Below are 27,943 nucleotides of genomic sequence, written 5' to 3' on the forward strand. Positions count from 1 at the left end.
CAAATAGCGCTCTGAGAAGATAAGCAGAAAATTTAAATTATTTGCATGTGTTCACTGCAGAGGAGCTTGAAGAGCCCCACTGCAAAGCCTTTCTTTATGAGGGATTCAAAGGTCTGTCTGCTATTGAAGTGTCAACAGCAAAGGCTACTGAACAAACGGACAAAATGAAAACTATCAGCTCACCAGGATCAGAATGTATTTTTCTGAAAGGTCTACAGCGATTCACAGATTAAATAACTGAACTACTAAAAGAGGTATAAAAGCTATTGCTTAAAACTGCCTTAATATGTAGCAGGTGGCAGATGTGACATCAGTATTTTAACAAGTTCCAGGGAAGCATAGGTCAGTAAGGCTCTTATCAGAAGTGGACAAATTAGCAAAAAAACCCCACAAAGAGAACAGATGGATTAATATGAAAAGCCAGAACAGCTTTTGTAAAAGGACATCGTAGAATGACAGAAAAGTCAAGGCTGGAAGGAACGTCTGGAGATCATCTGGCTCAACCTTCTGTTGAAAGCAGGGCTTCAGATTAAGTTTTCCAGGACTGTCCTAAACTGAGTCTTGACTATTCATTTCCAGCAAGGGAGATTCCATCACTTCTTTGGGCACACTGTTCACAGTGTTTAGTGGTGAAGAATTTTCTTCTTGTATTATCCAGATGGCATTTGCCTTGAAACAACTTGTGCCATTGCCTCTTGCCCTTTCACTGAGCATCTCTGTGAGCAGAGTTACCTCCATCTTCACTATAACTACCTTTCAGGTATTGGAAGACTGTAACTAGATCCCCCTAAGCCTTCACTTCTTAAGGCTGAAAAAACCCAATCCCTATAACTTCTATTCCTTTGCAAAGTTCTCCAACCCTCTAATCATCATGGTGGCCCTCTGCTGGACCCTCTCCAATTTTTCGATGTCTCTCTTGAATGGTAGACCAAAACTGGACACATTATTTCAGGTGTGGGCTAAGAAGTGCCAAATAGAGTAGAATAATCACACTTCTTAATCTACTGGCTACACTCTTGGTGATGCAGCCCAGGACATGGTTCACCTTCATTGCTACAAGGGCACACTGTTGAATCATTTTAGCTTGCTCTTCACTGGGACCCCCAGGTCCTTTTTGGCAAAGCTACACCCCAGCCAGTCAGACCCTCCCTGTAATGCTGCTTGAGACTATTCTATCCCAGGTGAAGGACTTCCCACTGATCTCATGCAATTCCTATTGGCACAATCTTCCAAATTACTGAGGTCTCTGTGACTGGTGGCTCTTCCTTCCAGAATATCTCTTTCCAGTTTGCTGTTATCTGCTGATTTGGTGAGGAAATTCAGTCCCGTCATAGAGATCTCAGTCATAAAAATAGTATCAGACCCCATGACAAACTCTAAGGAACTCTACTTCTGACTGGCTACCAGGCTGCCTCTGAATCATCCAACAACCACCCTTTGAACGCAGCAGTTTAGCCAGTTTTCCACCTATCTTGTGGTCTTATCTATCCAGTCTGTATCTTACCAGCTTGTCAGGAAGGAAATTGTGGGACACTATGTCAAATGCCTTGCTAAAATCAAGGTAGGTGACATCCGCAGCTCGTCCCATGTCTACTGGGCAAACTGTTTCATCACATAAAACAATCAGGTTGGTCAAGCATGATAGTGCATTTCTGTTGGCTTTTCCCAACCACCTCCTTTTCCTTCACGTGCATGGCAACAGCTTCCCTAAAGACCCGTTCTGTAATTTTCCCAGGGACTGAAACAAGTCTGACTGCTCTGCAGTTTCTGATCTTGCTTTTTGCCCTTTTTGTAGATGGGTGCAATTGTCCTCTTCCAGTCATCAGGAATGGATGATCTCTATGACCTTTCAGAGATGATACAGAAGTGGCTTTGACATATCAGCCAACTCTCTTAGCATCCTCAGATGTATCCCATTTCCCAACTCAACTGAACTTCCTGAAGAACTCCACAAGCAAAGGAAGATCTGTCTGATTCAGCCTACTCCAACAGATTCCAACAGTCATGTGACATGGTTCTACAAAACGCTTTTGAAGAAACTAAGCCGCAAGAAATAAAACGCATGATTCTTGGATGGATAAAGAACTAAGGCAACAGAAAGAGAAATAAAAGGGCCACTTTTTACAGTGGAGTTAGGTCACCAGTGAAAAGCCTCCAAAGATCCAGTCATCTGTGCAGTTCAAAAGATATTAATCTTGAGAAGGTGATGAGCAGTGAACACAAAATCTGGTGATGATATTGAGTTATTCAAGGTGATAAAAACAAGGACAGACTGAGGAACTGCAGACAAACAATACAGGACAATAAATGGAATGAAAAAAACCTGATGAAATTACCAGCAAAATATAAATGTTAAGTGATGCATGAGAGGGGGAAAAAGACTTCTTGTATACAACAATGGACTGTGAAACAGTTATTCTTGTTTGGAAGTGTAACTATAAAAAGGCACCTCACTATGGAGAATGGAGATAGGGAACATGCGTTCGGTGTTTTTTCCAAGATCAGAACTAACATCAAATGAAGATAGGGTGTTCAAAATGAACAAAAGGAAGTGGCTTTTAAAACAGTGGGAATTAAGCTGTGAAACTCCTTGTTGCAGGGTTTTCTTGGATATTAAAAGCTTACACAGATCTAAAAAGTGACTGGACAAATTTATGGTTATCCTGGTTTCGGCTGGGATAGAGTTAATTTCCTTCCTAGTAGCTGGTACAGTGCTGTGTTTTGGATTTAGAATGAGAACAAAGTTGATAACACTCTAATGTTTTAACTGTTTGCTAAGTAGTGCTTACACTAGTCAAGGACTTTTCAGCTTCCCATGCTCTACCGACTGAGAAGGCTGGAGGTGCACAAGAAGCTGGGAGGGGGCACAGCCAGGACAGCTGACCCAAACTGGCCAAAGGGATATTCCATACCATGTGACGTCATGCTCAGTACATAAACTGGGGAAAGCTGGCCGGGGGAGCCGCTGCTCGGGGACTGGCTGGGCATCGATCGGCGGGTGGTGAGCAATTGCATTGTGCATCACTTCATTTGTATATTCTTCTTCTTCTTTTATTATTTTATTTCAAATATTAAACTGTCTTTATCTCAACTCACAAGTTTTCTCACTTTTACTCTTCTGATTCTCTCCCCCATCCCACTGAGTGGGGGGAGAGTGAGTGAGCAGCTGTGTGGTGCTCAGTTGCCAGCTGAGGTAAATACCAACAATGGTATAAAAAACATTGGAAGGAATTACCTACAAAGCAACTACCTCTGATTCAGGAAGTTCTTGTGCTACAAATCAGTCTGGGGGAGTACTCTGGCTATACAGCCCAACTATTCTTTACACTCTTTCTTAGAAACTTCGTATTGCCCATTACTGAGATAGGAGAGAGGGATTTTTGTTTCAGTTCTTGTATTCTGAACTGGAGATGGGATAGTAGTTGCTTCACATCAAGTTACATAATTTTTCAGAAAGCTTACAAAAAGATCTAAGCTAACTAAGATGCAGAGGCACTTGCTGAAGTCAAATTTGATGAGAAAACATTCCCCTGTTTGAGGTAATATTCCATTTTCAGAAGTACAACAAAACTCACAGCTCAGTGTGCTTGTAAATGGAGGAGGATTCAAAGATGTGAAACAGCACCCCAAGTCATATCTGTGTTCCTTGATAATGGATTAGTTCAAGGGACAAAGAAGTCTGAGGTACAGTAGTGAATGGTTATCAGTCAAAAACTTGCTTGGAATTTCTGTACACTTCAGCCCTACTGAAATAGAAGCCTCAACTCATATTCCCACCTTTGCACAAAGATTCCCTACAGTTGTGAGGGACATGCCTGCAACAGAGGTATGCTTCTTTAACATAAAATAGATTATTAGTGTCTCCCTATATTAGTATTTTTTTACACAATAAGGACCAAAGATAAAATCTTTAGTCGTCTTCTTCTTCTAACGTACACTATTACAGTTCCCAACATAATATGTACCAGAAATAGTGTAGCCAGCAGGACTAGAGAAGTGATCGTCCCCCTGTACTCGGCCCTGGTGAGGCCGCACCTCGAATACTGTGTTCAGTTTTGGGCCCCTCACTACAAGAAGGACATCAAGGTGCTGGAGCGTGTCCAGAGAAGGGCAACAAAGCTGGTGAAGGGTCTAGAGCACAGGTCTTATGAGGAGCAGCTGAGGGAACTGGGGTTGTTTAGCCTGGAGAAAAGGAGGCTCAGGGGAGACCTCATTGCTCTCTACAACTACCTGAAAGGAGGCTGTAGCGAGGTGGGTGTCAGTCTCTTCTCCCAGGTAACAAGCGACAGGACAAGAGGAAATGGCCTCAAGTAGCACCAGGGGAGGTTTAGATTGGGTATTAGAAAAAAATTCTTCAACAAAAGGGTTATTAAACATTGGAACAGGCTGCCCAGGGGAGTGGCTGAGTCACCATCCCTGGAGGTATTGAAAAGACATGTAGATGTGGTGCTTAGGGACACGGTTTAGTGGTGGACTCAGCAGTGTTAAGTTAATGGTTGGACTCAATGATCTTAAAGGTCTTTTCCAACCTAAGTGATTCTATGCCTAAACAATCCTGCTTGGCCATTAGTTTCTTTAACTATTGGCACAGAACAAGATGATACACCTCTATTTAACAGTTTTGTTTAAAACAAGTTAATTTTTTAGCAAGGGAAATAATCTCTGATTATAAAAAGCTATATATTTCACAGTGGTGGCACTGGAGGCAAAATAATGAATAATGAATTCTAACATTTGCCACTCTAACAGACTCGCTTTGAAAACCCCTGGTAAGATTTGCTAATACAGATTTTTTTGCTCTCAGATATTTTGAGAATACAAAACAGATTTAGTAATATTGCAGACAGCCTTTTAATTTTCTTCCAAGAGAAAACTTCAGAAAGTGGAAATAGGATCTTAAATAACTTAATTCCCATAAGTTTATATATTATATAACACATACCTGAAACCAATCTGCATCTAATTTTTTTATCATCCTTTTAAGAATATTCAGTGCAAGACTCTCTTCCTTTTTAGCCCAGAAAACCTGAGCTTCTTCTAGTTGCCATTCAGAAACTCCATATCCCATTGGATTGTATTGTTTGATCTGAAACATAGCTCTTTCTGGAAGCTGAAATTGAAAAAACATTATAAACAATTCTTTAAGTCAAATACATGTATCTCACAGCAAGTTTTGTTTTTAAACTCCATCTTCATTTGCTCTACTTGTGCAGCATATTCTGCCTATCCAATGCTAAGAATTTATTTGCAGCAAAGAGATGAAATTGTTTTTCTATATACTTGCAGAAAATCCTGATTTGCAACAAAAATAGACTATGGAATTAAAGTTCACAAACCCCAAAATAAAGTATCAATGTTTAACATTTTAAATTACTTGGAGGTATAAAGTATAGAAATTCTACAATCAGTATCTACTGAAATAACGGATTTATAATTTTAGCTTAGTGATTATTATTACATCCTAAGAGACTGCAGAACAATAATAAGAAAAATGGCACCACCATACACTAATTCTTTTGTATGCCTACCTCTTCACTCGTATCACTAGTGAAGTAACATCCTCATTATTTAGTAATCTAATATCACTATGATAGTACAGAGAGCAAACTGTCTTTTTAACAATGTCAAAGATGAAGACTAAAGTGTATTTTCACAAGTTGTCCAACCAATAACCAAATCAACCAAACTTTTAAATAAGCAAGATAAACAATTAAAATGTAAGAATGACTGTAAATGACAATGCAAGTTTGGGTACTTCAATCAGTGGTCAGTGTGATAATTCTGTACGGCAACTCTCTTCCTTGTCCTGATGGATGGTAGTGGCACCAAAGAGGAAGAAAAGCCATTAGTTGCAAAGAGTGCTTCCTCAAAAACTTTCCTACATCCAGACGGTGTTGTCAACTACTAGTGTGCCAAAAGGAAAGGGTTATCATCCCATGGTTTGAAAGATTGATAAGGCCCAGAAGTACGTCCCAAAGGTTGCACATGACCTACAATACTGAAGAGGCTGGAACGATAGTGTTTTCAGAAACACACTGGCTCAATCTTTCAGAACCTTCTAATCCTCCCAAAATATGGTGCCCCAATTTTAATCTTCTTCTGTAACTAAAAATCAAAAGTGAAAAAAAATTAACTTCTATTGAGGCTCTTACAGGACACTCATCACCACAGTGTTTTAGTGGCTGGGCAGGCATAAGATTAAAAAAATTCTGAATAAATAATTTTCCCAAACAATTCTGGAGGCGCTGAGTAAACCTTGCAAACTTACAAAATCAAAGACAGCTGTTCTACTGATTTCATCATTATTCACAAAAAGAGTTAGAACCTTCCTGAAATCAAAGTTTAATATAGTTTCACATATGTGAAGTGTTAAACATCTTTCCAGGTTATATATTTAGCTGGAACTATTTTCTGCAGAGGTTCTTGGGGAATATTGTTGCTCTAAAAATTCTTGTTGAGTTACTCCTCCAGATGCACTACCTAGAACAAGCCAAGGCTGACTCTGGACCTTAAGTGCATTAGCAGCTGCAGAAACCACTGATACTGCAAATCTCATTAAGTCATTCACAGAGAGAGATTCACCACAGTGCAACGGTGCTTTGAGAGTATAAAATCTTGAAGACAACACTAAATATACAGATGCAATGGAGTTCTTTCCGAAGCTTTACTCTGGAACACTACAATAGTATGATGCAACTGAAAGCTGGATATATAAAACTGCATCAAAATAAAGTAACAGAGCTAGAAGAGCATTCTTCACTAAAAATTCATTTTTATATTATCTACCTCATAGAGTAGCTTAAGAGTTATGAACAGAATTCAGAAAACATGTCCGTAAATACAATTTATGACTAAGTTCTACATAGTTTAAGTCTCCAACTAATTGATTCATTGAATAAACTTAGAATACAGTTAATCTTTAGTACTGTTAAAAAATGGAAGTTCTATTATAAACTAAAAACTGAAACATCCATCACTGATCTTTCCTGGAATTTGTTACCTGTGTATTTTTAGCAGTTCTTGCCAATCTAGAGAGCTCCACTAGATGTTTGGTAAGGATGTCCTTAATACATTCTCTTTTGGTATTTTCATTCTCTTTTTCAAGCAAGATCTCCAAAATTACAGTGCGCAGAGCCATGATAGGTTCCTGAAAACAGAAGTCACTGTCCTTGAGAAGCTGGGACTGTCTCTGCCATTTCAAATAAATATCGTTCAGTTGCTGAGTAGTAACAGATCTGCAATTGTTACCAAAAGAAAAAAGGTCTGTTATTAATTCTCACTAAGTATTAGTGAAACGCAAGATGAGTTAACAAAAGTAAACTACCAAGGTAGTTCACAATCTACAGTTAAAAACCAAGAAACAGTCCATAAAACCCTACAATGATTAATATGCATGAATAAACTGGCAGGCTTCCAGTTTTAACAAACATGAGAATCAAGACATCAACATTAGTAAGGTGAACAACTCCACTGTAAACATTCTTGATTAAGTATCAAAAACTGTTGTGTTAAAGGTCCATCAGCAAAGGGAACCGCATTCAAACATAGGGCTACTTAAAAGATTAGAGACCAAAATTCCTATTTTATTATATAGGTTGTATATGGATTAATATAAGAATAAATTCCAAACTGTGACATTGTAGCTGCGTAGGTTGTCATTATATGTATTATTTTCTTAGGCAATTCATTAACTGCAAACAGCAATGGTTCATAGGGTCCTGGACATGCTAAATGACTGTAGGATGACTACAAGCTATCAAACTGATACAACTATAGCAGAAAAAATTCAGTGTTTATAGCACTACAGAGATAAATACCTTCCTATGATTAAAAAGCAATGTTAAGAATTCAGGTAGAATACTGATGGTAATAGTGGTCCATGAAGAAAGTGATTCAAACTGAAACAACTTTCAATAGATCTATGGGTATTATCAAGGAAATGGAAAACATTTCTAGAAAGGAAACTAGAAGAGGATGACTCAGTTACTTTAGTAAACCAAAGGCTAGGAGATACGACTGCTACCTTGGAGTATACCAGGGAACTCAAAACAAAGGAAAGAAAACAATTATTTAAAATACAAGATTGCCATAATATCAAATAATTAAAACTAGACCACGAATAAATCCAGTCTGGAAATAAAGAGAATCTAGATTTGTCTTCACATAGTAAAGCTAAAATCCGTATTGTTTTTAAAATGAAGTTTGAGATGTTCATGAATAAAATCTATTGAGGTCATTTTATTTTTGTGCTAGACTTGATTACCAAAAATCCTGAAAACTGAGAAAGGAGTATGAAACAAGCTTAAAAAAATACCTGGAGAACAGCAGACCTATGTTTTCCAACTCTCCAATTAGCTGTAGTCTGCAAAGAGTTGGATATAATGAATACACAGACTCAAGACTGCCTTTGCACAGCTCTTCGACTTCATTCACTCTATGGATTTAACAGAGAAATAGTAAATTTTTTTTTTAATATCCACAAGTAATTCCAAATATCCGTAACATAATTTCCATACAATGAACAGAATTTAAACAGACAAACTATTCAGTTCGGAATTATTTTGTATTACCATTAAAGTTCAGAAATTAAGTTTGTCAATAAATGAAAACACAGAAAGCATATATAAACTCCAAAGCCTATGTGATAGCTCAGCTAAAGAGTAGTAGTCAGCATTCAAATCCACTTAAATCCTTAAAAGAGGACCGCAAAGTAAGGGATGTATACTACAGGAAATGTATCTTCAATTAGCACACAAATTGTATATGCACAAAAGACAAATTTAAGTTAAAAAACTTAGAAACGAAGTTGCTGTCCAGAAGTATTAATTTTATTCTATGCATGACTCTTTATTTAAGCCCATAAAACCCTATAATAGTCTTTTGTACATAACTTGTGTCTACAAACACACACTCTCCATCTCTCTCTCTAACAGCAGAATATTTGCATATAGTTACCTGGCATCTTTAAGACTGTCATAGAAAGCAGAGAAGTCCTTATCTCGTAAAGACTGAAGAGCATCATACAATGATTCATGGTACCCTGGTCTTCCTGTCTCATCTCTTAAAAATAAAACAAAAGTAACATAAAATAAAAGGAAAATTGTATTTCTCTACAAAGAAGTCAATTTTATCTTTATGACAAATATTTTTAGTAATACATTTTCTGCAGTTGGATGGATTGCTGTTTTGCATGATAAAAAATAATAATGCAAGACTTTAAATTTTAAATTAATTTAGTATTTTATAAATTCAAGCTGTTGTTTTAAAACAGAAAAAACAGTAATTGTCAAAATATTTGGAATATGGAGAATATGTTCAAGGTTGTATCAAAAATATGACACAAAACCAACCAATAAAAATTTAATCATCACATTTCTCGCAGTATTATGCTGAAAGATATATATTACGGTATGTATGCAATTTCAGTTCAGAATCAACAATTTTTTACACTTAACTTCAGAAACATTCTTAAAAAGGAAAAAATAAAGAAAATCAGAAGGCTGAAAAAACCCATAGTGTTCAATTTAATTTCTCTTCTTTGCTCTTTTCACTTTTCTTTCTTCTTCTCCTTAACCCTCCTCTTTCCTGCCATCTCATTCTCGCTCTTTTAATCTGACATGTTGTTTTTCTGTTCCTGTATTAAAGCTGAATATTCTATTTGCCTAAGAGGTTTATAACCAAAAAGGTTCATACAGACCCTAACCCAGGGACAAAGAGAGCCCACCTATATGAAGTTTGTTCTGACTGTGGCATGACATATGCCCTTCAACAGCATGTCTGTGAAGTCCTCCAGGTGCTTCTAAACAATGATCTTAAGACAGTGCAGGACAAGAGAATGAACACACCAAGAGTACGTTCCCGAATGAACACACCAAGAGTACGTTCCCCAGACCCATCTCTCTGTAAGAGTCTTAGGAGAAAAGTCCTCCATCCTTCTTACTACCAAAAGTTAATGTAGAAGGAGTTACTGAAGACCCCATCATGTAACTTCTGCTTGTGCCAAAATCTAGTCAATCTATTCTGTATTCCTCCTAAAATGTGTGATGATGTAGCTGTACTAGGAAGAGACAGAGTTCACACTATATCCTGGCCAGTCATATGCAATAACTAATGCCAGGCATCCAACATTACACAAGGGAGGAGATTACTCCTTATGAGGGAGCAGCCATGAATCAACACTTGTGTTTGCTCATCCAGGTCTAGATAACCTCTTGTGGCTTACTGAGTAATATTCTCCCCATTTGCTTATAAATTAAACATTAAAAACTATCTATCCCTCATATGTACTTAAGACATATCTACTATCTGAGTCAAAATGGAAAATTTCAGTTTATAGTTATGAACAATCAAAAAGAAGAATCAACTGCATACAGTTTCCCAGGAAAATGAAAAGTGATGTGCATACAAAACACAGGTCTAAGTGAAAAAGACTGCTTTTCAATTCAACAATTAAGATAAATTAGGTGACCTGCTTCATAGAAATTATATTCTAATGTAATCTTTTGGCTTGGAACCGAAACCATTGCCTTTCACTTAAAGAACTAGCAAAAAAGTAAGTCGGTTTACTTGACAGATGAGATGTGACCCCACTGCATATTCCTCCATGCTGCCTGGTAGCGTATTTCCTGTAGTTCCGCACACCACTCAGTGTTTTCATGTTCCAGTCCTTTTAAATACATGGAAAGAGTGTGGCAAAGCCCAAAATTCTGCAAAGCCTGGAATTAACAAAATTACTGAAAGTTGGTTTTCCTCCTTTAATAAACTGAACTGTTTTTTTACAAGGCTTTGTTTTATCTTTAGAAACAAAGAAGCCTTTGTGGGTAAGGCAGAACCATAAGTATTTCTTAACTCAGCACTATACAAGATGAAAACATTTTAATAAGACTACTAATCACACTATTGATACCTGCAACCCCAGAAAAACTGTTTCATTACTACTGTGGCTGGCATTCTTTGAAATGAATTTCCATGTTGTGTTTCAAATGAACTATCTGCTCACATTTCTCCATTCCATCATTCCTGGGTAGTAAGCCAAAACTGGTTTTACTTCTTAATGAACTATTTTTCCTGGTGGGTATTTGAAAAAGTTTCCTACAACTCCTAAACTCCTATCTGTTTGAAGACCAACCATAACGACTTTATAATTGTGACCACTTATCCAGGTGATGTGTGCAGCCATTATGAAGGAGAAACACAATGGAATTTTAACAATGATACTAAATAATTTGGGGTAGGAAAAGAAAAGTACCATAGGAAAATGAAATGAGGGGAAACACAGATATACCTGTGCTATGTTATTACAGAACTGGTATAAACATTTTTAGGCTAAAAAAGCAACATATTTTTAAGGGATCAAAATAAGACAACATCAATTCTATTTATTTATTTAATCAGAAATACCACAATTTCAGTAAGATAGTTGCCATAATGGAGAGGTTTAAAGAACGAGATGGCAAAAATAACCAATTACATTACTTTTTATATCTTGTCATTTTAGGAGCTGGCCAAATTCTGTATAAAATTAAATATATTTATTTTGAAATATTTCACAAAATTCATTACCCAAGATAGGGATTACAGGTGAGTGACAAGAGGACTAAAAGCCTTAATGTTTGCAGGACAAATATTGAGTTGTCTTACATTATACAGTTTGGATGCCTATGACAGTGGGCTGGACTTGATGATCAAAGAGATCTCTTTTAGTCCTAAAACAATTTTGCATTTACTACAAATGACTCTCAGTACAATGGATACCAATTCCTCCATTCATTTCCTATTATAAAATAAAATTACCTCTATTATTCCTGCCTGGCGAATAGATGGAGAGAGGCTTGCCTCAAGGTCATACGTTACAAGGGCTTTCTCCCATACTGCTTCATGCTCATACGTTCTGATCCTGTTGTAAGTTAACAAGAAGTTTTCAATTTAAGTTCCTTACTAATAAATGAAAGCAATGACTTTAAAGAACATAAGAACATTAATAAATTATACCGTGCTAATGGCTGTAACATTCTTCCTCCACCACAGCCATAGAGACTGTCAGGTTCTCCAATGCTTCTATATATGTCCATGAGAAGGTCCTAGAACATGCGCCATTAAATGAAGAATTACCTTTTTTGGAACCAGTTCAAGTGAGTTTTATACATATCTCGTAAGTTTATAAATACAAGTCCTTCCATGTAACATGTTGTTATGACTGCTCACAGTATCTGAGCCTGCTATCATCACAGGAAGAGAAGTTTTGTAGTCTAGCAAAACTCTTCAGGACTACCTAACCTTTCTGCTAAGTTATTAAAAAAACAGTGCTGGGTCTTAGGTGGACTGGTTAAAAAGCAAAAGGCAGTAGTACTGAATGAGCATCAGACATACCAGCTGAGCAAGGCATTTTAAAGATATGCAAGCACAGTTCTGGAATAATGAACTATGGAAAGAAGTAACTTAGACAAGCCTACTGAATCAGATTTTATGTATCAAATAAACTTGTAGGAGATAATACTACTTTGGTTTTGATTATTACAACTTGCTACACCACTTGCTGATTTTTAATGAATGTATCTCTCTGACAAAATAAACTGAAAAATACTTGGCTGGTTACCACCACGAGGTCAGTTCTTCCGAGGAACAAAGTCTGCTTTGCTGCAATTTAAAATTTGCCAGTTGATTAGTGCTTCAGGTTAACGAATACTCAATTTAACTTGTCTGGCAAGGCCATTGAGTTCACTTTGAATTAGAGCACGAGGAGAACTTTCAAATACAGCTTTTGGAGTTCAATGAGATCTGCCTTCAGCTCAGACGAAACCTACTGTTAACTGCAATTATATGAGAAGGTTTGCTTCCAGATTATGAAGCGCATACATGTACCTGTAAACTTTTGCCACTTTCTTCTTTACTTTTTTCATTCAAAACAGTAATAGTTGTTCTTTGACTTTCTTCTTCAAATGTCAAACTCTTCGTTGCTTTAAAAGATGACCTAAACGAAATGTTTCAACTGGTAAAGTTAAATGAAATTTCATACTAAGAACTAAAGAAATTCTGAAACAACACTTAAGAAGGGGCACAAACACCAAATGCAAGATCAGGCCTGTCATATCCCCAGGTTATTCAAAATGGCTCTCCACCAGAATGACAAATTGATCAGCTGAACTGAGAATATCAACATCAAGGGATTTTAACATCAAGGTGGTTTTTCAGAGAAAAAAAAAAAAACAACTTGTAATGTCTAATCTTTTATTAAATCAAATTGCTTTTGTGAATGCCTAAAGCAAGAATGCTCTCTTCTGGGAAAGAATAAAAGCAACTACAGAATATATATGCTTACAACTATACTTTTGTTATACATTCACTGCCTTAGTGTTATTTGTCGCCAAAACGAAGCTAATAAACTAGTTCTGTATTTTGACCTTGCCAGACCAGAAGACAAAGATAATTGTCCATTATAGAAGAAAACTCCTTCTACAAGGATCATTCAGCTCTACCCACACAATTCTGGTCATCATTCTGTGGTTTCTTTCTCCCCTTGAGTCACTTCTGGCTGTAATTTAACCACTAGCACACTATTAATTATGAGAAATAGAATCTGAAAAGTGTTCAATTTAGAAAGTGAGATTCAATACATTTTAGTATTCAGAAGCATTAGATTTAGTAAAGTTTCTCCAGAACACAGGCTACTAAGAAAACTTTCTGGTTAGAAGTGAAAATGACACTATTTTGAGTGTGTCACAGCTAGCAAACTAGCAAGGTTGGGATCACATTCAAGGACTGGTAGAAATATTTTCCAGGTCAATACACACGCTGAAGGAATTTTTTTAGTTTCCTTTTCACATAACAGAACACTACTGGGACACACAAAACATGATCCATTTTACCAGAAATGTCAAGAAACTGCATTCCTCAAGCCTTGTACCTTTCTCGCTGTTTGTCTATATTTATCTTGTCTGCGTAGATTTCTGTGTAGAGCAAGGCTGTGAAGTGAGCAGCACAAGACTGTGCTGCTATAGCAACCTCAAGATAATTCAGATCTAGCCAGAAGCTGTCATCAAAAACTGTACCTGAAACAGATCTGATAAAATAAAGACTTTAATATTGCTGTAACTGACCTTCCCTCTAACATTAAAGAAAATAAATCCAATTTAACTATAAAGCCTTCCAAAGGCTAATTTTATCTTAGCCTCCCCAAAACCCATACCACAAAAAGTTCATCAGACAAAAAGTTTTCTAAAAACTCCTTCAGCATAGTTAGAACCCTTTAAGGCTAGCCATATCACTTCTGTAACAAATGCAAGGTCACTATTATATCTTCATTCTTTTAACTGACATGTTCTCTACCACATCCTTCTTCCTTAATCTAGGGCATCAGCAGATCATAGAACAGTCATAATTAAATTAAAGCAATAGTTTGGAAAGCTGTAATTCACCTCTTTTGTCTTCTTAAGTAATCAACAACAGCAAGCATGGCTCGTCGAGATACTTTATCCAAACTTCTAAAATTACGGGTTTCTTGCTCTGGGATGTATATTTCAAAAGAAAGAACATAATGAACTTTTGTTATAACGTATCCATTTACAAAATAAAACGGTGTATTTTGTACTCAAGAAAATAACTAAAAACATCCTTGGACGGCATTTCCAAAATTAAATTAATAGTTTGTCACAAAATGTATTTCTCCTCCTTATATGACGTTAGTGACATTACAGTAGTTTATACTGCAATTTTCTTTACCAAATCATCTTTGCATTAATAATTTGTGGATTCTATTTCTTCTTATAGAATTCAGAGATGATTCAACATCATTGCACAAAGCTCCATAACAGACCTCTTCCCTTAGGCTCGAGCCATATAAAGTTATTCCAAAGCCACAGAAATACTTATTAGTAGCTTTATTGGAGATGTTACAGCGTACGCTTATGCAAAAACCACTATCTCCCACACACAGACACTTACTTTTAAAGAATTTATATTTCCATGCCTTGCTTTTGGATTAAAAAAAAACAAACAGATGGCTACAGTTTTGTGTTCTGGTCATTGCGTTAATAATCTTGTCATTTTTCTGGACATTTTTAATTTATAAAATACAAGAAGCAAGAAATAGGGAAAGCATAAGCAAAGGTTGGATTACTATTACACTACAGTAAGGTGCAGAACTAGAAATTTCCCCTAAAGAAAGCAAAAACCATGTAAAAAAAGAATTATCTGGGCATTTCGCGTGTTCCAACAAACAGAAATGAACAACACTTACTTTTCACTGCTACTAAAGACCTTACATAAGGAACACCAACTCCTTCTTTATAAGTCATCTCCCACATGCTTAACTTTTGAAAGACACACAGTGGGGACATCTGACTCTCAGTTCCTAACACACCATGACATTTTGCTCTCCAGATCCATCCCCATGTGCTGCACTACTTGCAAATGTAGACATAGCATCTCACAGGCAGGGTCCATTCTGTTAGCACTGTACAGTCAATGCCCCAAAGAGATTGCTACTTCCTCTTTCATAATTTGATCAGATGAATAATTGAAAATTTCTGAATGAATTATATTTGGGTACCAGAAAGTATTAACGAGTCAGGGGAAGGAAAAGGCACTGGCCAAGAAAACTGGAAGAAAAAAGTTATTCTTCAGGATTTGTTGAACAACAGACCAAATGACTATAATAGTAACTATAAGCTGTCAGCACCGTGTTCACATTCACTTGCTAACAAGAAGCTTACAGACAGAAAACGAAAACGGTGTCTGTTTTTTCATGGCATCAGATAGAAATTCTAAATTCTAAGGAGAAATAACTGAACATGTATTTTGACAGATTCATTAAAAAAAAAATTATATCTCTTCTGCAAAATAATAGATTCAACTGATATATGATTCTGGCCAGACTGACATGCACTAAGTCCAAATTGGTTTTCATTTTTAGTTTGGTGGGTCTGACTCTTGTCAAGCAGTTGACAATATACGATTAGGTTTGGTTTCTCAGGCAGAGCAGTGATTGGCATGATGTTCACACTATTTATGCTTTAAATTGCCAAGATTAACAGCAATTCCTAGAACTTCCATGTCAAAATGGATCAACAGGAAGACTCTTGTTCAGAAGCACTCAACTCTCTCATGTCTAACTGCCTGGTCTTTGCCACAGTTTGGATCCTGATGGATTGGAATGAAATTTATCTAGGTTTTCTAGGAAGATTTTTCTCCTTGTTTTGATAGGGTAAGAGTTTATCCTTGAAGAAACTGGTAGTCACCAGATGTTTAAAATTTTTGTTTTGAATACTGGTGATGTTCTATTGTTCCAACTTTGGAATTAACGTATCTTTGCTCTGTTGGCTAGCGCACCTCCAGTTTATCTGTAAACAACTACATAGACAACGAGCTGTGTGCTACTTCATGTATTTTTTTTTTTTTTTTTTGGTACCAGGACAGTTTTTCATCTGAAGAACTCCATTTAAAGCTTTCACATGTCCTTTATTCTGCTCTTATTGCCTCAGTAAGATCCCTTGCATAGAATCACAACATTTGAAGAGGCCTCTATCATTTGCTCATTGGTGTCACTTAACTAACTGCAAGTTTATAAAACTTAGAAAAATCCCTTTGTAGTTTTCATAGAACATTTTGGGTTACTCTGTGCATCTGAGATAAATTTGTGCAGTAGTTTCCCTGGCTGCTTACAGGACGGAAATAGGAAATTGTTAATCCTTTTCTATCTTACAAAGTGAGACAATAATAAAAATATCTGGATTGTGGGAACAGCTTATTACCCGACTTCAGAAATGTGTAACAATATTGCTCTAGTCTTTCTGGCCAGGCTAGTCAGCATCTATAAAAAGTACCTTAAAATACATCTAGTATCATTAGGCTTATTTACACCACTCTTAGTACAAACTACAATACCAAGGGTTTCTTTACCTCTCTGGCAACCTAAAGCTTGCATGACTTGCCTGTAAAGAGACTGCAAGACATTGTACAGACTCATGCTTTTGGTGATTTGGCACTGAAGAAGGGATTTGGAAGATATAGCAGAGCAGCTACTGCACAAAAAAATATTAACCTGAAGTTACTGTATTTGTCTTAAGTAAGGGACATGCACAAATAAAAGAAATACATTACTTCAGCTCCTGAAAGTAAGTTAATGTACCATTCCCATAGTCTAATAACAAAGATCTTATTTTTTACACAGATTTCTTACAACTTCAACCACAATCTAATTGGAAAGGACACCAGCCAGCTTGATTAGAAGGTGTTTTGTTTTTAATGGAACTTACGGCATTACTCATACTCAGCTGCAGTTCTTTTGGTTACGACTTCCTTTCATTCTGCTGGAATGGAACAAGTCTTTTGAATGTAATAGGGAGACCATTATCAACATTAGGCAGAAGCTACAGCAAGGGTTAGTCTCTTTTCCAAAGGGAAAATCCAGGTGAAAACTTGCTCTTGTTTGAGTAAGAGAGGAATTTAATTGCCAATTAGTCATTTTAAGAGACAGTCTAAGACTCAGTCTTGCAGCACACAACATTGGATCACATCTAAATTCAGCAAGTAATAAACATTATCCAGTTGTGAACAAGGAAAGAAGCTATACAGAAGAAACTACTTGGATGCTGCTAATGAACAGCTTCAAAATTACTGGTATCTCCACTGAAAAAGATCAAACAATTGGACAGAAGCTTCTAAAATTCTGTCTGCCTAGAAGTGTGCATCATACATTTGATATCAGAAGATAATTTTTTCACAACCAGAATTCCTCTTTCAGCTGAAACAAAACTATTATGACATTACCTGATTCAGAATTTGGAGGTGTTGTAGATCTACTAGATGAGGCAAATCTGCAACAGGCTGTAAAAAACTTCTGGATATGAACTGACAGAAGATTTCTCCAAGATTCATCTGAGTCATGAAGAAGGATATCATGAATCAGGTACGGAAGCAAAGTTTGACACAAGTCTGTTTTCACCTAGAAAACAATCATGCACAGCAGTTGCTAAGAAAAACAACCAAACACCTTTCTTTCTCAGGTTATAACCAAATGGACAACTACTCAAACAAACATGTAATGCTTGAGAAAGAACATGTAATATGAAAAATATAAACCATTCAATAGGGCTATGCTGGCATTCAGTTAAAGTAGTCACATAAAGTTCATCTATGTTTACAATTATCTCTCAAATCTTGTATTTCAAGAGTCTATTTTATGGGTATCTGCAATATCTGGCTATGAAGGATCTGTATTACTGTTAAGAAAAAGTAGTAACTTAATAGCAGAAATGACTATTTGCTATCAAGATGAGTAATCATATATTTTTGAGCATCACAGCACACATACATATATACATACGTATAATTTAGCTTACCTCACATAGCGGCTTCATTAACTGGAGAACTTCATTTTGCACACCTCCACTGTCCAGTATTGAACTAGTTAGGTGCTTGATCCAGGTCTCATGACTTTCTCCCAGAGGTATCCACAGGTTTGTGTCATCCAAAGTTTCTAAAGGAGCCTCTGTATCATTAGCAGGTACTACAAAAAACTAGAAGGAAAAAATATATATTGAAAAAATATATATATTGAAAAGAATAAACAAATTCTACGTCATAAAAAAACCCCGTACTACAATCTGCACAGATTAAAACATACTAAATATTAACCGTGCTTTAATTAATTGACAATATCAATTTTGTTCATGTAAATGTAAAGTTTTCCAAGGAAATCTGAAAGTATTAAGAACAAAATTTTACTGACGACATCAACAAAGCCACATTAGACATCACATTTAGGTTACAGATCAAAAGTTTGAAAATTAGGAAATATCTGATTGATGGTTAATTATGCACTTTTTTATCTGACCTATTTTCCACTAAGTTTTTGCATCAAATGATACTGGTATCCTGAGAAAGAATGTATTAGATTACCACGGAAATAATAAAAAATTGTCTGTCTGATAATGAAAATACACAGCTTTTTAACATCAAATTGGTAATTTCCTAGGTGAAGAAGATGCAAATGCTGAAACAGAAAGGAGAAACAGATGTACAAAAGCAATCACATTTGCAATCAGACTGATGAAAAGTCCAAATTTTGCATTCATCAAAGCCTATCTCAAAAATATTTTCAAATTTACTTTTTTTTTTAAATATATATTTTTATGTTTTCTCTACCCCATATGCCATATAAATAAGGTATATCAGAAGAAGTACCTTTTTCCTAGACATTCTGAAAGGCTGCAGATAGATTAACATGGGATCAGCTTTATTTTTATAAACTTCCCAAAATTCACTGCCAGACTCGGTGGCTAATATGTTTTTCAAACAGGAAACAGCAGCAGCTCTAACATCAATACTGAAAGAGTAACATACACAACATCACTATTATTAATTTATTCAGATATTTTATTTTCAAAATCACCTTTATAACAAGACAAATAATTCCACAATCTAACAATGTGTGCATCAAATCAGAAAATTTTGGACTAGGATATGCCATTGCATATTTTGTTATAAAGCAAAGCCTCGGTATTTAGTCTGCAGCATTGCTATTCTCTACAGCACAGAAGAGACTCTGGCTCAAGTCCAAATAGAGAATTTCTAGGAAACATCTAAGCGTGACTGGATAAGTAATCTGAGCCTTGAAGAAGCACATGGTTGGACATTAACAGGTGTTAATAACACTTTTAGAGTGTTACTGTGAGGTGATTTGAACAACGTACAACTTAATGGCTCCCATTAAGCTTTGAACTAAATAAATTAAATAAGTAAGTATACTCACAAATTATCTGTTAAAGCAATATTTATTTGAGTTAACATTATGAAGACCCATTGAAGTTTTCTATCTTCAAGTAAGTCCGCTGCTTTAGAATCCAGTGCATTTTCAGCATGCTGAAGAGCTATGGTGGAGAAATCCATGGGACCTATTTCTCCCAAGCAACTTCCAACAGCCTCTGCAAATGCAGGTAATTTTATAGTCTTATGCACACTAAAACAAGGTCTCACCCTAAAAAGTTGCAATTAATATAAACTACTTTTAGAACTGAGATTATTATGGGGTAAAAAGCTGCAAACATTTATAATCATTTGAGGAGCTTTATGATTGAAATTACATGTACACAAATTTTGCAGCTTAAGATTCATAAATAATATAGTTATGCTTTCTAACTCAATTTTCTAGGAGTGCCTATGGCTCTGGATTTGGCAGTTTACATCAGATATGGATTTTATTTTTGCTTGTGTCAGAAACAGGGAAGTGCAAATGGTGAGAATCACAGCCACTAAGAGACACTAATTTTCATTCTCTAAGGGTATGATAAATACAAACAGTAGCCTGTGAACACAAACAGCAGCCTGTAAACTCATTAAGAATTAACCTACATTTTACATAAAATGATGTATCAATGTGTTCCTCATTTGCTTTCCAGACAAAATATTTTATAAAAACACATAACTACATGTAAGAAAAAACAAAACAAAATTGACCTTGAAAATAGTTTTAAAAAAGCGATGTTAATGTTCATCAGAAAGAAACCAAAATCTACTTCCCTGCTCTTTCCTTCATTCTCGGACACATATGTGTCTTAAAAAGTTTCCGTTTTCTACAACATTGTTTTAACCACCAGAGCAAATAAAGAACAGACTGAAGATACACCGGTTATATTTTGAACTAAATTTAACAAATCATCTTAGAAAACACAATGCAGAAAAGGCTGAAACTTACAGCTTGCGGAGGTGCTGAAGAATGTATCATACTGAAGTCAATGTGAGCTTCAATTGCTCAGCATTTGTAATTATCAGTTATGAGTCTTTTAGACAAAAAATATATTAAGGCAAATGTTCTCATTACTTGTGTTTCTGTCTAGTTTAGACATCTAATTTCAGTAAACATCACCTTCGTGGAGGTACTCCCCACTTGGGGAAGAGGGGATTTGGATTTTAGCTTTGGTGCTTTGGATCAAACATTAACCAGGCGCTCAATGTAAACAGTGAGAATAATTTTAATAATACAGAAGAGGTTTTAAGATGGAGAACAACTATTTTAATTTCCACTAAGACATGCCTTTCAAATTTTCAGATAAGTTCTCTTCAACTTTTCTTACTATTTTTCAACCTAATAAAGTGACCCATATAACAGCGGATGACTCTTTATTGAGTATAGAAGAGACCAGGGTCTGAACTGATGACAATTTAAGTTATTAGTGAAAGCTGTAAAATACAGAGACTGAAAAGAAGACGTATCACCCATTTTAACATTCCTGATGGCAACCTCTGGCAGCAAATGCAAAATAGCAGTGGGAAGTAACATTGAGAATGGCCACAGTTTCAACCTGGGGTTTGCAATGACAGCCCTAGGATGCCTGTGGGACTAATTAACTTACCCAGCACCGCTTTTTCACCTGTATGGTTAACTGCCATCTTGGACAGCTGCAGTAAGCTCACCACCAATTTCACTACTACAGAATCTTCTGGCTTTTCTATCATTCAGAAAGAAAAATAAACCCCAAAAATGTCATTGTGTATTTGTAATGCGAACATATTAGAAGAAAACACTGCTTTAGCATCTTTTATCTAAAAATGCCAACATGCATTATTAATGATGAAGCAAGTTGGTATTAAACAGTACATAAAAAGAATTATTCATTTTTCTTATTCATCATGTCTTGAAAAAATTTGTGTTTGACTATGCCAAAGAATCCCCAAAACTAGAATACACAAATGCTATTATTTTCAGTGTTTTGATGTAGAAATGATAATTACATACATGAAAACCTAGTGTAAGAAAGTTATTTGAAACAGTGAAGTCATACTATGTGACTCCACTGACAGCACTTAAGCTAACACCATCATTCTGTTCTAAAGCTGAATGCAAGGAATATCCCAAAATAAGGCTTTCTGCCAGGAATTTCACAGAATTTGACTAGCTTTCAGTTGCCTAATTAACTTTGCCAAATTATAAACTCTCAAGATGGATATTTCCTTACATATTTGCTGCCTGCCTGAGGTCTTTTTTTAAAATAAACATTCCAAACAAAATGGTTTTGCTGTTTCCAGGAACAAGGCAAATCATCATATTTTTTCCTAGACCAATGTAAAAAAAAATAAAAGCAGTATTTTCTTTTAAAAAATCCTGCTGCCCTGCTGATTGGAATGGAAACCTGGAATTGGGCTTTATGCTTGCTGACATTTTTATAAAAGTGAATACACATGTGGCCAAACTGCAGTAGTTATTTCTTAAATGTTATCTTTCAGCATACAGTTTTATAGCCTTTATCAATAACTGTTTTTTACTTCTTTTTAACTCCTATACTAACAACAAAGTTATTTGTAAGTAGTCTTTTAGACAAAAAATATATTAAGGCAAATGTTCTCATTACTTGTGTTTCTGTCTAGTTATTAAATAACAAAGTTATTTGTAAGTAGATTTTTAGTATAAGGCAAAATCAAGGCAACAGGCCCATCAAGCCTGCTAGCCCACCTCCAACAGAGCAAGAGTAAGTATTTCTTCTCAGGTTTTGCCAGTCAGCAGATTGGGGATTTCTGAGCAGATCTTCATGCCTAATAATCTCTATGAGAGATGTCTAACTCCTTTTAAGGTCCATTATGCTTCTGATTGCCAAAATAAGTGGCAGTAAGTTCCATGCTGTATATATTTTGTTTGAAAAAACCCATGGTTTCTCTTGTATAACTGCTGCCAGATAATTTAATCTGTTCTTGCACTGCGATAAAAGTGGTAAGTGCTCCCTACTCAGCTTCATCATACCACTCACCAGCTCATACACCTCTCTGTATTCCTATTCAATCTCTTTTCCAAGCTCACAAGGCTCTCCTCTGATGGAAGCTGTTCCACACAAGCTTGTTGCCCTGTTACTAATGCTCTTTTCAAGCAGAATTTCGAGACTAAAATTGTAAATGATATTCAAGATGTGGGGGGACAATGCACTTACACCATGGCCTTATGACAGACTAGTATTCTTCCCCAAATTTTACTTTGCACTTATTTACAATGAATTACATCAGCTCTTTTTATCTTCCCATCCTGCACACAAGCTGACGAAGACTTGATGTAGAGGAGAAAAGTGAAATGGTCTGGCACAAGCATCTGAAAACCAAAATAGGAAGGAACTGGGTCTGGACTGAGGGCTGAAACAGAATGCTGGGATGTGGCAAGGTTCAAATAAACTAAATCCTACCATTTTAAAACTTCTGTGAGCTTTATTTTCTAACATACTATGCCTTTAATAAAATCTAGCTTCGTTACATTTAAAAGAGTAGGGAGATTCATATACAAGAAAACTCACTAAGCAGCCATAAAGCAATACACTCATATATAAATATATGTGTATATATATAGAAAAAAAAAATTATACACTATCCTGGTCATTCACAATCGTAAGTGCCCCAGGCCAAAAGCTGGAAGGGCATTTTATCCTCTCTGCCATATAACACCTCATATAATATTTATAATACACTCTGCTAAAGATACTTCAGATTTTGCATGAATAATAAATGTCATTCTACTCTGCATGTGAAATTATAATAAGGTTACATTGTTAAACATACAAAAACCCAGACACAAAATAAAACATCCAATGTCAAATTAGAATAGGGTTACATCACTACATACCCAAAACCAGATACAAAAGAAATAAAATACATAATCAGATGTCAGTACCCTGGAAATTTTTCAGGAGATCCTTCATCTGATCTTTATATTGTTCCAATTGTTTGCGTAAATCATACAGTCCTTCAAGTCGTGTTAAGGGCAGTGAATCACAAACACCAACTGAGAGAAAGTGATTAATTTCCTGCAAAACAACATCTCGTATTAAGCACATATAGCATACAAATAAAGGCTTCAAGTAAAGAAGTGGCTCTCAGCAGTCCACAATGTGGATATTAATAGATGCAAAATAAGAATGGAGACCTACAAATGTCTCAGTGTCTGAAACTGGCAATAAAAAGAATCCACATCTACTTTAAATCTTTCTCAACTATACCTATAAAATTGTTTTTCTTTTGAAAGTTTGCATTACAAAAACCACTATGCCATGAGATATATTTTAAAATGTAATTACCTCCAAAAGAGAATACGGTCCTCTACTGTATTTTATCTTCTGTTGAGTTGCTCGCAAATCTTTAAAAGCGGGATATTCAGGAAAAGGATCTAAGCATTTGATTGCTTGGTACAGATTTTCATTATCCTTATTATCTATAACCAGATACTTCAACAAGTCTAGGACCTGAACATAAAAAGTAAATGAAAAACAAAAAAGACAGAGAAACGTTTTTCAGCCATATTTCTTGTTCAGGTTATAAAGTTTGTATTTCTCCAAGTTCCATTAAACTGAGAACTCTATAAAAAAAATGTGAGATAATTTATTTACACTGTTAAAAATTATAAAATGTTTAGAGGCTTGAGAAAATCACAGATATATTCTAAAATGGTGAGATGTTTTTGCTACTCCCTCTCCCAAACAGACATCAAAGCTTTTATTATCACAGTCCGCAGTTTTATCCTGTCTTTTGATGAAGCTGATTTCAAATACTGGCCAATACAATCATTACAATATTGGCAATGATTTACCAACACATTGCGCCCAAGCAGTCCTTCTGATGTTATTAGGACTTTATTATTCTTACTAACTAAAGCGACAGTAATTTGAACTCCAAACAAATGCCTAAATATCATAAATTACTGCCCAAATCACTGAGCTCTGGCAGAATTTGTTTTAGAACAGATCTACAACTTGAATAAATGCTTGCTAAAGGGGTACCATACTTTCTTTGCAAAACGCTTTTATGCTTTACTTACAAATCAATGCAATTAGATATTCAATCCAAGCAGCTCTGAGGAGTCTACAAATAAAAACCTCATCATTTATATTGGAGACATATTTACCTGAAAATTATTAACTAGCCTCCATTCAATGCTAGAAGAAAAAAAAAGAGAAGAAACTGAAAAGTGAGACTAGAGGAAGGACTTCCCTGCAGGAATATGATATGAGGTTTCATATTTGGTATCAGTTCCAATTCAGAGAAATTTCTGCCCTCCCCCCTTTGTTTCTGCCCAGCAATGCCCTGACATGTTGCCTTTGCAGTTGTGCATGCACAACTCCTTGCACAGACATACTGTAAATCTGATCATGATCATTAAGCTGAGAAAAAGACTGCCAGGTTATTTTCAGCTGGATCAGCATAGCCCTCCACCTGAACTGCAAGTACAAGGCCGAGGACAATGTAGGGCTACACTGCAACCACGAAGGTGCATATGGTACTACGGGATCAGATTAAACCAGAAGGCGACCATGAGGACTGAAGTGCAACAGGCATCTCTTCTCACCTTCAGCTACTAATTGTAAGCCTCTGAATCTAAGTATATTTCCACACCCAGCAGAATGCACATACAAATCATTACCAGAAGGAAAACAAGGCTTGTCACACAACAGAAACTGCTTCATTTCCCTTTTAAGGACTATGTACTACATTTGTTTTTTATGATAATTTGTTAAATAAATAGCTGAACTACTGAAATCTGTTCTTTGCACATATTTCCTCCTTGTCCTCTAGATACCTCCCCCTTCCAAAGGTCTCCATCATATTTCCTGTGAAATCATCCACAGAGCTTTGTAGGTAACTGCTTGGCTACTTGATGTGCTTGTACTGATTAGCTTGCCATCACCAGCAGTTTACCAATGCCTATGTTCGCTCTATCTTTTCCTTAGTGGTACCACTGATTCGGTGTCTACTCAACGGAGGTAACAATTTTTCTGAAACTTACCCTGAAGTTTTTAAATCTCATTCAGATTTGGCTGAAAAAGGCACACAGGCTCAAAGCAGACATAAAAGACATTACAACACCATTAAAGCTCTTTAAGAAATCTTATTTTTTATAGACTAAGTAAATAGAGAATTAGAAAGTGATACAGTAATCAGCAATTATGATACAAATACATGACAATCACTGTTTAAAGCCACAGGAATTAAATATGGAACACAATATTTGTCAAAATAGAAGTACCAAAAGTAAAAACACTTTATTTAGAAAATTAAAGGTATAGTGTTACATCCCAAATAATATTTTTATATAAATCTACAAAGCATAGAAAAAATGAATTAAAATTGAACATGAGTATAGATATAGCTTTTACAACAGTGAACATGAACTAAAAAGCTAACAGATAAGGAATAAGCAGCAACTCTAAACTACCTGTTCCTGAATCTCAGGCTGGTCCACGGCAAGAGGTATTAGGGTTCCTACAATAACATGAAGGTGGCTCTCTAGAGCATCATTGCAACACGTAACTGCTGTGTGGCAAACATGATGAAGAAGATCACAACAGAGTGAAAAGCTGCGCATGGATATATCTCTGATAATAACAGGTCTGTCACAGGAAACAAAAAAGTGCAATTAAAGAAATACAAATTGTCATTGTCTTAAGTATTAACCTATTATACAACAGGGAAGAATAGGGGAAAAGGAGAAATATAAATCAACTTTACAGGAGGAACTGATCCTAAATTTTAAAATTATCGACTCAATCAGCTGTGAGGATTTAGCTCAGGAGACATGGGAGAAATAAAACACACAGAATTTGACTGATCACTTTAAAAAATGGTGTAAAAAATTTAAAGAAAAATATATTCCAAAAAGGAAAAAAAACAACCCGAAAAGGCTCTTAGATTATTATTTGCCAGAACAATGTTGACAGAAACAGAACAAAGTGGAAAACATGCTCCCTGAACCCTCCTCTCTCTCTCATAACCATTAATTAAAAAAAAAAAAAAAAAAAAAAAAAAAAAAAAAAAGAAGAAGATTTAGGTTACAAAGGACACCTGGGAATTATCTAGTCCAGCTTCCTGCCTGAAGCAGGGTCAGCTTCAAAGTCAGATCAAGTTCCCAGGGTTTTGTTGAGCTGAATTTCTGACACATTCCTTGGATGGAGAAGCAGTAGCCTGTCTGAGTAACCTGCTCCAGTATTTGACTATTTTCACTGTGAAAATCTTTTCCCTTATGTCCAAACACAATTGCAACTGGTGGGTGCAACAGAATATTGCAACTTGGTGGGTGCTACCTCTTGTCCTTTCTCCGTGCACCTCTAGGAAAAGTCTGGCTCTACTTTCTCTACAAGGTATCTTCCCCTCCAGAAAATGGAGAACAGAAATTAGATCAACTCCACTTACCCCCTGGGGGATCTTCCACTCAACCCATCCCAGTTTGTCATTATATCTCATGTCCTGGCTGGAGCAGCCCGACACTGGACACAGTGGTCCTACCACAGCTTTACAAGACTCACAAGGGAATGACTACTTCTCTCAACTTGCTGGCTACACTCTTGCCAGCACAGTCCCGTACACAGTCAGCCTTCAGTGATGAAAGGCACACTGCTGACCCATCCAGCTTGTCCTCCAAGACTCCTGGGTCCTCTTCTGCAAAGCTACTTCTGAGACAGTCAGCTCCCAAGCCTGCACTCATGCATGGGGTTATTCCATCCCAGGTGGAAGACTTAGGGGTTGTCTTTGTTCAACTTCACAATGTACCTGTCATCCCACTCCTACAGCTAGATGAGGTCCTTCTGAATGGCAGCCTTGCCCTCTGGTGCATCAACTGCCCCCGCCCCAGTATGGTGTTGATTGCAATAATAAGTCTCATAATAATGGCATTTACCATAAAATCCACACCTCTCCAATATTTCAGGGTATGAAATGCTTCCAACAAGCAAAGCAATCAACCTGCACTTAAACTCAATGACATTTAGGTGAATAACTGTCTTGGAAATCCAAAGCTGAACCTCAAGTAAGAAAATATCTCTAGTCCTTATGAAAGATAAGAATCTCTATTTAAATCTTATGGCTGATGAAGTACCAGTTTCCTCAATCTGAAGACAAGCTAAGATAACATGTACCAATTCTCACTCATTTTATTAGCTACTTATTGGTGAGAATGTAAATGCCAATACTCTTTATTAACTCA

General features: G+C 36.2%; 1 protein-coding gene across 3 annotated transcripts in view; it reads right to left on the reverse strand.

The window, feature by feature from the left end:
* ATM (ATM serine/threonine kinase) overlaps positions 1-27,943 on the reverse strand; it is an 81,890-nt gene that overhangs the window by 18,425 nt on the left and 35,522 nt on the right. For all 3 annotated transcript variants that reach the window (XM_076328178.1, XM_076328177.1, XM_076328176.1), the window contains 18 exons: positions 26,180-26,354; positions 24,048-24,212; positions 23,645-23,777; positions 21,351-21,446; positions 19,751-19,922; positions 19,183-19,324; positions 18,339-18,515; positions 17,767-17,941; positions 14,415-14,502; positions 13,904-14,059; positions 12,862-12,970; positions 11,992-12,080; positions 11,794-11,896; positions 10,567-10,715; positions 8,956-9,060; positions 8,315-8,434; positions 7,001-7,235; positions 4,943-5,110 (listed from right to left, as the gene is read on the reverse strand). In XM_076328178.1, coding sequence (XP_076184293.1) covers positions 4,943-5,110; positions 7,001-7,235; positions 8,315-8,434; positions 8,956-9,060; positions 10,567-10,715; positions 11,794-11,896; positions 11,992-12,080; positions 12,862-12,970; positions 13,904-14,059; positions 14,415-14,502; positions 17,767-17,941; positions 18,339-18,515; positions 19,183-19,324; positions 19,751-19,922; positions 21,351-21,446; positions 23,645-23,777; positions 24,048-24,212; positions 26,180-26,354 — 2,557 coding nt within the window. The remainder of the gene's footprint in view (positions 1-4,942; positions 5,111-7,000; positions 7,236-8,314; positions 8,435-8,955; positions 9,061-10,566; positions 10,716-11,793; positions 11,897-11,991; positions 12,081-12,861; positions 12,971-13,903; positions 14,060-14,414; positions 14,503-17,766; positions 17,942-18,338; positions 18,516-19,182; positions 19,325-19,750; positions 19,923-21,350; positions 21,447-23,644; positions 23,778-24,047; positions 24,213-26,179; positions 26,355-27,943) is intronic.

This window comes from Aptenodytes patagonicus, chromosome 1, assembly GCF_965638725.1.
Source record: "Aptenodytes patagonicus chromosome 1, bAptPat1.pri.cur, whole genome shotgun sequence".
Classification (NCBI taxonomy): domain Eukaryota; kingdom Metazoa; phylum Chordata; class Aves; order Sphenisciformes; family Spheniscidae; genus Aptenodytes; species Aptenodytes patagonicus.